A 12660-nucleotide genomic window follows, 5' to 3' on the forward strand; every position below is an offset into this window, starting at 1 on the left:
TGTTGAAAAGCCACAGAAATATCCCATACTTACTTTTATCTTCCTGGTTTTCTTCTGCTGCTTTGCCCTCCTCTTCCTCCTCCTCCTCCTCCTCCACCTCCTTCTGCTGCGCTTCTTCTTGGTGATCAGCAGCACCAACTGAAAGGCTCTGGCAGCAGTGGTTGAAGCCGCTATCCCGAGGCAGCGTGAAACTTCGGGGCTTTCCCCCGTTGCCATTCAGCACTTGCATCCGCTCACCCTCCACGAGCGGGAAGGGGCCGTAGTGGTCTTGCAGGTGGCACTTCTGGGTGGGCAAGGTGGACTGCCGCCGGTGCTCGGGGGAGACCACGGCAGCCTCGGAGAACACCGAGTCCTCCAGTGGCAGCGTCTGCAGGTAGTGGAGTCCTGAGCTCGTCAGCGGCGTCTCTATGAGGTCCTGCCAGGAGCGCCGCTGGCTCGCCGTCTTGCGCACCGGCGAGTCGGTGGCGCTCCCCGCCGCCTCCGGGCGGAACTCCTCGTGAGACGACTGCGACTGGGAGGTCTCCGTGGAGGACAGCCGGCTGTGCTTGGGCTCCACGTAAGGGCTTGCGCAACTCATCTGCAAGGTCAGCAATGGAGCAACCTTCAGATCAGTGTAGACCAAGACATACTGCTAGTAATGACCACATACTTTTCATTGTTACTGAAGGCAACAAACTTATTCCCACACTGCTACTAATAGTTAATCCTAATACTTATTCCTACAAAATGTTCCTTAATCAATAAAAGAAGCCAATGCAATTATTTGCAGAAAACTTTGTAGAATATGGCTCTGTGAAAGACAGGAGAGATATACCTAGTCCATTAATACTACCTTAAAAACACCATCCAAATGCCTACTGTCATCTTATCTTGCTAATAATTCCTTTGGAATCATGTTGGCAGAGCTTCAGTATGTTTCAAAGGTTTATGGTTTTAGAAAATAAAGTATTGCATTCAGATTAAACCTCAAGAATACTGTCTTTCCCCAGACTCCCAATTTCTCAACCAAAAATTTTGCATTTTTAAAAATATATTCAAGTAAGACGCTTTAGTTAACATTGTCTGCATGTATAGACATGAAAATTAAAATTCCCTGTGAAGAATAAATGTGAAGACTGTCTACTAGTTTTACACCAATAACTGCTTAAATAAAATAAAAAACAATCTCCTTTTGTTATAATTTATAGATAAGCCTACTTTTTCACAGACAATAGAACAACCAATATCACTGTTGGCTATATAAAAGAACATTTTCATGTTGGAATTTCTCTGGAAATTCAAGTGTAATTTGTTACAGTAAATCTTTACAGCAAACCTGTTGTACCTTAAAGAATCTCTGTTGTTACTGAAGTATTACATTTTGTCAAAGACGAAGATAAGGGGGAGGTGAGGGATTGCATGGCTGAGTAGGGATCTATCATGAATTAAGAAGAGGAAAAAGGAATTCTGTAACTTAATCCATTTCTGTACATGAGTGGGATTATAAATGTATTCTCTACACACCAGTGGAAATAGCAATGATGGTTGTTGAAGCTAAAACATACTCATGTACATGTATGTTTTACATGCTCATATTTTAAGCTCATACTTTAAAAATACCTTAAGTCAAGTACTGGCTCCAAAAATATACTGAAGATTGCCCTAATACGTGCATGCACGTGCTTCTAAACAGAAGAGTCACTTCTAAACAGAAAAGTCACTTTATGTAGTCATTCCTGATTAGGCAGGTGACTTACCGAAGGAGGCCGTGGGTATGTGTCGTACGGGGGTGGGGGGCTGTCTTGCTTGGGTGTCGATGGAGTGTCAGCTTCCTCCTTATCGCTCTCACTCCAGTAATCTACAAATTACATACATATCAGATCAAAAACTTTCAACGTATTTTGATATGTTTGTATAACAGAGACTTGTTTTCACAACAGCAAGTAGAAATTCCATCCTAGCAAATTCTGGAAGTTATATATGAGTTGAATGCTGGCAATCTAAATGATAGCTTCTGTAATTTGGAAATGTTTTAGTGTAAAGAGGGAAACAAACAAACAAACAAACAAACAAAAAAACAACATTATGAGGTATATTAAACATAACTGCAAAGATATTAAACAACCCCACACGTTTAATTCTTGTACACACCTTATAAATACTACATGCATAGATAGTACTCAATGCAATAATGATCATATTTTCAAATTTTTAGAAAATCATCAAAATAATTATGATTGTATATTGGCTGGAAATTACTGAAAGTATTTTTTATTTTTTTGAACAGAAAAGATGAAAAATGTAACTTGTAATGTAATGTAACCAACACCAACTGGCATATCAAATACGTAGTGGTTATTGCACATGTGAATAATCAAAGTTATTTTCTACCTTTTTTCTCCATTTTATCCTACTAGTTACCCAAACTTTTCAATTACATTTCTAATAACAAACAGATGTACTTAAGATAAGGCAGAAAAATTTAAATCATGTCTTTTTTATAAAACAGTTGCTTGCTGTCCTGTTACCCAAGAATGAAAAAGGTGATTTGCTAAAGGTGATTTGCTAAGGAAGAAGATGACAGTTGTATTTAAGCATAGAATTCCAAAAGGTGGATAAGAGAAAGTACAAAGGACACAGGGCCTGTGGTGTAAATTTCATGGGACACGAGGTCTTATTTTGTCATGATATCAAGTCTTAGCCATGCCCATTTCGTATTTATGGTAGTTTGATCAAAGGGGAAAACACCTGGAAGAATGTATCACATGGTATTTCCCATTTATTCCGGTGCAAGTATTTTTGAAGCACAACAGCATGCAATTAAATAGATACCAGACCTTAATATTCCTTTCAAAAGAAAACAACTTAACTGCTGACCCAGCTCCAGATAGACAACCTTAATATTTCTATATATTGTAAGACTGATGCAAACATTTATGTTGTCACTTTGTTTCTGACTGTATTACCTTCTGGTATTTGGGTAAGCCACTGTACAACTGCACAAGTGTAGTTCATACCATTCACAGACTAACCACAGGCAATCTCCACGTGAAGTTCATGTTCAATGAACTGGGTGATTTACTATTCTGTCTTTAATAGACGAGGAGAAAAAGATTAATTGTTGCTTCATAAACTATCTAAATAACAAAGAGGTTGAAATTTTCCAGGTTTGTACAGTATATAATTTGGCTTTAATGATTTTTGTTACCATTATGGTTATTGTATTTCACAATTAAAAATCTACTGTTATTCAATATTCATTCAGTATTATTCAATATATAAAACAAAAATTACTAATCTTAAGATGACAGTGTCTTGGAATAGTCTACCCTAAAATTCTGTATTTTCCCAAACTGTGGTAGTTGGGGACAGGCAGCCATATTTATCTGTTTATTTTTTACAAGCAATAATAACTCTTTCGGTCTTTTAAATTGCTTCCTGCAAGCTTTGAGCTGAAAGGTTCTCCTAAAACAGTGTAATAAATAAATAGCATAAATATATTTTTATTTTCATGATGATGGAATAAAAAAATCCAAACAGTGTCTCTGGAAATCTCCAAGTAATTTAATTTTGTTGAGTAAAATACTAAATAAGAGAAAACTGTCATCTAAGTCATTCTCAGTTTGAGAAAATTTGTTTCCGGCAGCTCAAAAAACCTGAAAATATTGGCATATAAGTATGTTTGTTCCTATTTTGTAGCAAAGCCTAATGGAGCTACTTCTGGTGAGAAACCTGTCAGAACTGTATCACTCACTGTGATTTTTGTAGGCTTAGAGCTCAACTATTTATTCTGGAATTAAATCTATCATTCTCGGTGCAGGTTTTGATCTTGGCTAGAAATACAAAAAAGTTCTTCCTGTCAAATCCACATACAATAAAACACTATATGATTATGCTTTTGTGCACCTTACCCCAGATAGGAAATTCTGTTGGCAACCTACTGTGTTTGTCTAAAAAATTCTGCAGTTCCAGGGGTCAACTTTCAGGTGAAATGAATGAAAACAGCCTCCCATCAGTTTTTAAAAATGTTCTGCTTTTGGCTACTGAGACATTATAATCTATCTAAAATGTGTGTGATGCTATCAAACAGTTGCCATATTTCTCTCTGCAGATTTTGTCCAATTCAGTTCCAGATGAGCTCAAAGCAGCAGGCATATGTTGAAAGCTTTCTGAATGAGCAAGAGACTGCATCTATTATATATAAGCTAACACTGGCCAGCCATTTGCCAGTTAAATGTTTTCTATTTAGATAAGCAAGTATTTTTTTTTCTGTGATTTTCTACGACTGGAAGGTATATAATATCTCCATCGAAGAAAGTCCCTTGCCGTATTGCTAGCATTCATTGTATTTAATATGGAAAGTTGATGGTATTTTTATAAAACTGTTCTGTACAGAATGTGACATTTTCTTCAGCAATACACCCACAGTTTGGTGATTCGTGCATCTCTGAAGCACTTGAAATATGTTTATGCACTTTAGATTCAGAACCGTTCAGCTCTTAATTGAAACAGGTTTGACAACTAGTGTTGAATTGTTTCAGAGGTATTATAAAGCTTTCCTGCAAGGGGATGAACTGAACAGAAATAAAAGACCTTTTGTAAAATCAAATATGTAGATGACAATTGGTACGGTAAGTGAATATAGAAAATTTCAGCTTCACAATTTTTATAATATCAAAAATGCTTGAAGTGATGGAGAGGTTTTACTTTGCTAACTTAATGCCTCTGCTAATTAGGGGCACTACTCATCTGTTTAACAGCCCTTGTGCTGGGAGCCAAGGGTAATCACCAGAGGCATAAAAACACTGTACTGCAGCGAGTGGGGAATGTGATACCCTCACTGAACACATATATGCAACACAGTGGATATAGCTCTCCCTACCTCCATATGATAAATCAATTTGAGTAAACGGCATTAGGGTGGTAATAAAGAGCTCCCTTAGTGCCTTGGATATAATTTCAGTGGTAAGTGGGGTCTCACTGATGATCTTCAACAGGGAGCCATTTTAATAATAGGCAACAGGAGGCCTGAATGCACATGATCTCATGTCTAAGAACAGGATCATCTACTATTTTATTATTCAGTGATTGCTTGGTAGGAAAAATATTTTTTCCAAATCTATCTGGATTTATAAAGGTGCATCATGTCTGCAATTGTGCACTTGTACGTACAGTGTTAGCATAACAGTTCTTACACCTTTTCCTTTACCATCTGACGTTATTGTAATTCCAGTGCCAACCTGCTGTCAATAAATGCTTCAATTTGGCTTTGGATGCTAACATGGAGGATTTCCCTGAAGACTCCAAGACTAAGAGCTTGTTTACAGCCTCTTCAGGTGGTGATGGATGGTATACAGGTCCCTCCAACCTGGCTACTGCAATATAGGCTGGGAAATACAGACTCCCAAACTGATTTTGAAGTTTGGTGAAGCATTGAGAACTTGCCTGGAGGAACAGAGATCATGGTGTGAATGGACTGTGTGAATGAAGAGGGCCTAGTACTATGAATGACATGATGTGCAAGGACCATATGGGATGAAGCCAGGTGGGCAATGCAACCGGGATAAGCAGCTGCACTTACTGGAAGGTAAAATTAGAAATGAGGCAATAGCAGATACAACCTAGTTATCTGAGAGAAAGACAGAACACCCACGAACCTTCCCACCCATGCTATTACCATCAAGTTACAGCTGTATGCTGTTAGCCAGTGCTCTTCAACAGCAGGCTGATCTCTCTAGGGTGCTCTGTGGTGAGACAGTCAGGGTATGAATCAATGCAGACATCATTTTATGATGCTGTCTGTTAGTCTTCAGCCCTTATAGAATATTGTACTCTCACAATGTTTCCACCTGGCTGCCAAAGCTATGTTTGCTTCTCATCAGGGAAAGGATTTTTTTTGCAGTGTCTCCCAGGAAAGGGGCAACACACCACAGAAATGCATTGCAGACACAGACCGCAAACATCTTCTTCTTCGCAGTATCTGACCAGATGGACATAACTAAGGCTGCTGTCACATAGGTTGGTACAGAACCAGGACTTTGAGTGGTGTGGAGGACACTACGTGGCTAATTTTGAAGCCTAGTGATAGTCTTTTGAATACAAACTCTCCCTGAAAAACGGCTAGAAGTACAGTTTTCATAACTAAAAGATTACATGCAATACATTGCTGCTGCAGCTCTGAGCTGTAAGCTTTTTGGGACAGAAGTCAGAACTTCACTGATGAAGGGGAGAAGCCACAAAATTATAAAGTGATGTTCTGACTCAGCAGGCAGCAGGTAGACAGTCATCTGGATAAACTCTGGATCATCATGACCACTGAAATTTTCTGGTATTTGCTGCCAGGTACATTTGAAAAATAGAGTATGGATTCACGCGACAGCTGCTTGCCAGAGTAGTCAGTTGGATAGGAACACTTCCATGTCACTGGCAATTTGAGGGAACAATCTGCCCAACGCAATGGACGACTGACCCTTTCTTTTTCTTATCTGCAAAAAGAATTTCTACTGCAGCAAACCAAAGCAAAGTGACTCATTGTTTTATGTGTGCTGCTTTTATAAATGTAGAAAATACCAGACATAAAAAATATTCGTAAAATGATGTAAACCTATGACTCCAAATGAAAGGCTTCATCACTGAAACAGCCAACAAGGCTCAAGTACGCACCTCAAAACAGGAAAACCAGCAGAAATTATAAAACATTAAATGTCCTTAAAATTATAGTTTTAAAGTTTTTAATTTTTTTTTAGGTTTTTAAGAATCCAGTTATGTCAGCAGGCTTTAGAGGAATGGTTTTGTTCCTGAGACCTATTTCATGCATTCCTCCTCCCTGTGAATTAAAACACCAAATGTAATATTTTAAATTATTTTTTAGTTTGCAGATTCTTAAGCTTATTTTAGTACTACATACCTGAGATTACTGGCAGAAAATGTGCTGCTTTTAGCTACCTTCTGTGGCTTTCTCAGAAATAATCCAAGGGTATGTGGACCAGAGTCTGAAGAAACTAATCAAAAACCCCTAAGAAAGAAGCAATTCTCTAAAGCAACAACAGGGATGCTTATATGCGAATTGCTGTCAGATGATGAGAATGAGGCCTGATACACAGCTGGGAAAAAAAAGAACAGATGAACTTGTTATAGGAACTGACAGAAGAAACTAAAATAATATTACCTTGCTCTTGTTTGATCCTCTCCCTTTCTGCATAGCCAGCAGCAAGCATGTTAATTCTGTTTAGCCATCTGAAATAATATTAAAAAAGCAGTGATACCAATACAGCATGTTAATTTTTAGTGTACTTCTACAGAACAACAAAGGTATGAGCATCTGACAGATTCAAGACAATGTTATTTTTCATATTAAACAGCTGCTTTTTTTTGATACTCTGGGAGCCTCCAAAGATCTATAATTTTGCTGTTGAACAAATTGTTTTCACAGCAAAGATCTTGTTTCAAATGGAAAATCATGTATGATGTCAAACATCTGTAAAATAAAGGATTTGGAGATAATCAAAGGGCTATTAAGTCTGCTGTTCATAGATATGCCATCACACCGATACTCCTGCTGTTCTGATTTCTTGAGAATAAACACCACTTTTCAGAGATTTAAGAAATATTTTAAGACCTGATTTGGCAACTTAGTAGAGGAACAGAGCAGAAACCACCAGTCAAAAAAAACAGGTTTACTCCTAAACAGACAGTGAGGCTTAATTATGCCATTATGTGTTTTAGGGCTTACCTACATTGCCAAATACAAAGAGGAGGCGGCATATCAGAATTCGCCTTTGTGTTTGTGTCAGGGAAGCAGAGGGAGAAAAGACAGTTGCCTCAATGCAATTCATACCTAAGGCTTTCACCTCAACTTAGACTTGAAAAAATGCTTCCATAAGCTACATGAATTGAAAATAAACTATTGCTATTCTCTTCTAGCAGGACCGTCATTGAAAAGCATACACTTGACTGCCTGTAGCAATGCTCTAATTCAGCCTGCCCTCTTCCCCCAAAGGGCTCTCAGTGTATTCATTATCCAAACAGACTAAATCAGTTCTTCCATCAATGATGCTTTAAATGACCATGACAACCTCCTATGGTAGTCCATTCCATGTTAAACCTGGAATTCCTTACACACGTCATCCTGACTACAGGATGATGTACCTGGTTTGCCAAGCCAGTCAGCGGCTTGCAATTTTACTGCTACTGCATATGGAAGGTCAGCTGGAGTCAGTTCTGCATTGCCTTCAGAAATGTGAATCTCCTGTTTCAGAAAACTGGCCTGATGGCTGTTATTTGCATATTGCAATATGGAAACAGCATGTAATATTTCATCAGCAAGAGAGATCTTTGGTGAGACCTTTGCAATCAGTCCTGGATGCCAACCTTTAAGACACTTCAGTTCAAGATAAACAGACATTAGATCATAAAATACAGTTGCTCTCCTTGAAATAAACTTCTGCTGCTGCCCCTACACAAACTGATCACGTTATCTGTAAATTACATTAATGGTCTATAAGTCATTGTACATTGGGAAGGATGCTAGGGATCTACTGAAGTGATTACAGTGTACTGCATATTAATTTACAATCAAAGTTTCTGCCAGAAGAATAGGGGAGCTGAAGAAAAGACTTAAAATTTCTTCTGTAATTGTTAGAAAATGCCATACACTTTAAAAAATCACTGGCACACAGAGACAGAAATCCAACAAATCATGCTTCAGACAACTATTGCATATCTTCACAGAAGAAAAAAGTCATCCCTCTCCAAAACTCTCTTTTAAGTTCACATTTCTGATATGTGAAGTCTTTCTTTAGGGGGTGAAGCTCACCCATCTCGACAGTTCTGCCAGCCCAAATCAGACGTATTGATGTGGGAACCTCACCCACACTATTCCAGGCCTTTGATGCCCTGTGATGAGCAAAGGCCACAGACCTGTCCATGTACAGAGGGCAAAGAGCACAATCAGGTAAGCACCTGCTCTGTCGCATGGTGTGGCATACAGCAGAGGTGGGCTTCACTGGCTTCTCACCCAGTTTGGATCTCACATTCCCAGATCAGCTCAGGGCTTAACACCACCCAGTGCAGTCGACATAAAACAACTGCCTACTGTATCCCTTTGAATAGGCCTGTTCACCACAAAATATTAAATTATACAGCTATAAGAGTTCTCCATTTGGGAAATTTCATTCCATCCTAAACATGAGATAGTATTTTGTATGCCTGAGAGTGAGGTAACCAATTAAATTACCGAAGAGTTAAGTGACAGTGGTTACAGCTATAGTAGATTATTCCAGAAAAAAAAAAAATCCTGAAAAGTATAATCTAACAATAACCCAGGAACTGTATACCAGTCTAAAAGAGAGACAACAGACTGACTTCACATTTAATGATTTTCTGTAGTTCATGATTTACGTCATGGTTTGGAACAAGTGCCTGTGGGATGAGTGACAAGGCACTGATCTGGTTGTAAACAGTTAATAACTATGTCTTTTGAGTGGTTTTCTAGTTCAGAAATGAAAAGAATGGTATTGACTTCTGCATGTTTTCTGGTATATGGCCACTAAAGCTTCATTAGATATGGCTTAACATCTGTGGTTAGACAATTAGTATTATTTTAATAAATCATGGCTAGAGTTAGGTTCATTCAGGCTAGAGTATGAGAAATCCATCACACTGGGGTTGTATCACAGGGAAATGCAATGATCTTTAGAAGAGTGGAGGAAGAATAAAACATTCCTGCTTTACAGAACATAAGGGACAGAAGTATCAAGTGTACAGTTATAGAAGAACTCTTTACTATGAATATTAAAACCTACTTAAAAGTAATCTGCAAAGCCCTTGTATATGGGAAGATTTAAACCTGTGGTGTGCTGTAATTTTTAGAGGGCAAAAGGCCAAGAAAATATTCCTTCCTTACTGCAAATGCAGCTTTAGTTTTCTTGTGAGAATTATCCTATTGTTAGCTATGACAATAACAGTTACAATAAGTAACACTGGTACTTGCAGCAGTCATCTAGGTTTTGCTTTTGTTTTCTTTTTCTTTTCAAGAATAGCATACACATTTCTTGTCAGTATGTAATTAAAACAATTTTATGACTCACTCAGAACCAAATTAAATATATATATATATCTTTCTATATACTTAGAACTCCTATAAAGAAGAATGCACAGTACTGGCACTCAAACAGAAGAGTAGAAAACATTTTTTCTATCTTATCTCAGACTCCAGGTAGGTGCAAAGCTTTTAGTCAAAGCAGGGTGTCTAATTGTCCTTAACCATAAAGCTCAAGGATTAGGATGAACCTGCTATATAGCAATGGGAGTATGGATACCATATAGTGTCTATAAGTAAACTGCTGCAGTTTAACCAGAATGAAGAGGCCTGTAGACGATGCTGGAAATATTTTATAGGCCATCTTTACTGAAATCTTCCAGACACATTCTCACATGCTAATAATACAAGCTGATTTGTCATCTTTACTCTTAACTATAGAGCTACATTGAGGAAGAAATTATAAATTTCAATACTTTGCCTATACACAACAAGATACAGAGGACAGTTCGGTTACAATAGGTTCAAGGAATTTCTCAGAAAATCACTCTATGTGAAGCTGCAGTCTGCATTTTCCTGCATAGATTATATAGCTTACCGTATTCAGAATAAAAAGGATCAATAAGAGTTTGGAAAGTATTTAAACCAGCCAACATTGAAAAGGCTGCATTTGCCTTTGAACTGATGATTGGCATCTTTGAGGAAAAAACAGATATTTAGTCTATAAAGTAGCAGGTACAGTTAACAATCAAAATAAGTTACACATAGCACCATTACGCAGAAATATGTGGACTGCCTTGTACATCATAATATTTTCTTGGAATAGGAATAACAAGAAATTTCAAAACAAGGTATTTCTATGAATATAAACCTATATTATCAAAACTGTACTTTGCATCAATGAAGGATATTCCATCCTTCTTTTCACCCAAAGTAAATGTGTTGTATGGGTAGAAAGAATCCTTGTGCTGGTGTAATCATGCAAAGGAGAGGGACTTCAGATGCCACAACAATAAAGTTCAGTGATTGGAGCTCTCCCAGCTTCTACCAACATAGCAGTGTGGCTCAGTCACAAAAGTAGTAGGAAAAATTGAATAGGAACAAAGTTACCTAAAACTAAGACACGTTTTATGTGAGTATACACATACCCATACCCCAAAAAAACCTTCATCCCCAAATAAAACTTCATGTCCTGTATATACTTTTTAAAAATTTATTTATTTTTTACTAAGTTGTTTTATTCAAGGGATGAAGGAATGCAACCAATTCTAACTTTGTTAGACTGCTTGAGCAGTTTTCTAATTTCCTTTATTTCTTGTGCCTCACATATAATAGAACTGCAGTGACTGCATTACACCTGACAAAAATATACCTGTGAAAGCTAATGAAGAACATAAATTGATCAAAACAGTTTTAATTTAACTTTTAATATATTGATTCTGTTTCACTTTGGTTAGGCTAGGACATGCTTTTAGGTAGGAAGTATTGTATTTATTACCTCTGCATTTGAAAGATTAGTTTTTCAGTAACACGTTTTTGTTCAATATAGAGTTAATTTGTATATTAACCTTGTGAAGGTGAACTACTTTATATCATATATTAAACAAAGTGGATCAAATAAAAATATATGGTGAGACTGTGATTCAGACATAAGAATTTCAAGAAATTCCATAGACATTGATGGAGTTATTTTAAATTTACATCTGCATAATTCAGATCAATATTTGGTCTATCTCCTTTTGAAAAAACTGATAAGCAGGTATTTCAAAATATGATAAAAAAGCGATTCATGCTGCATAGTTATAACTTTCTAGATCTTACGTTAGTTTTAGACGTGCAATATATTTTTAACATATTGATGCACATTTCCTGCTGATTTCTGATTACTGAAGAGTTATATAAATTTTTATCCTCAGAAACAAGTCACCTTGTCATACTGACTGAGGACTTACTGACAGAAATGATTTATCTGCTGCTGTAGTTTGGGACATGCTGAATAGACCGTGCCATTATTCTGTTTGCTGTGCTGTTTGAGTGACTGGCTTGACAGAGTTATCTAGTAAAGGCAAGCCTAAAATTTTACAAACAAATAAAAAGGTTTTAAGTTTTCTAAATGATGAGAGACTTTTGAAATGAGTTTCAGTCATGCATGAACCTTTGAAAATGTTACCAGACAGCTATTTCTAAATAAAAGCAAACACAGAATAGTACTAGTATACTTTTTCAGTCAAACATTATCAGTGAAGAACTGGCAGTACCCTGAAGCTGATTGGCCAGGTACCTGAATCTAGTACACACAGGAGAGATTAAACCATGACCATAGCACTAACTAATGAGTTTTATGAGTTGAGTTTTATCACCTTTTTCTCCTGTTTTAAAAGCAATTTTACTCAGCTACCATGTCCACAGACATTATGTAAGTCAGAACAATGATCAGGTTACAATCATAGATTTTTGTTTTTGTCCTATCGTATGATGAAAATTACATATTATTTTGAACTGAATTAGTTTTAATTTATGTTGTGAAAATAAATGAAATGATCCTCCAAATATTTGAATAGGCATTGGATCCATGATTTTAATTTGTCTTTTACATGAAATAAGTGTAATTGTGTTTATTTTATGCTGAAATCTTAATAGTT

General features: G+C 37.0%; 1 protein-coding gene across 9 annotated transcripts in view; it reads right to left on the reverse strand.

The window, feature by feature from the left end:
* The window catches only part of CNKSR2 (connector enhancer of kinase suppressor of Ras 2), a 221638-nt gene that overhangs the window by 39316 nt on the left and 169662 nt on the right, over nt 1–12660 (reverse strand). For all 9 annotated transcript variants that reach the window (XM_068687529.1, XM_068687500.1, XM_068687519.1 and 6 more), the window contains 3 exons: nt 7148–7215; nt 1737–1837; nt 34–577 (listed from right to left, as the gene is read on the reverse strand). In XM_068687529.1, coding sequence (XP_068543630.1) covers nt 34–577; nt 1737–1837; nt 7148–7215 — 713 coding nt within the window. The remainder of the gene's footprint in view (nt 1–33; nt 578–1736; nt 1838–7147; nt 7216–12660) is intronic.

Source organism: Anas acuta, chromosome 1 (assembly GCF_963932015.1).
Source record: "Anas acuta chromosome 1, bAnaAcu1.1, whole genome shotgun sequence".
Taxonomy (NCBI): domain Eukaryota; kingdom Metazoa; phylum Chordata; class Aves; order Anseriformes; family Anatidae; genus Anas; species Anas acuta.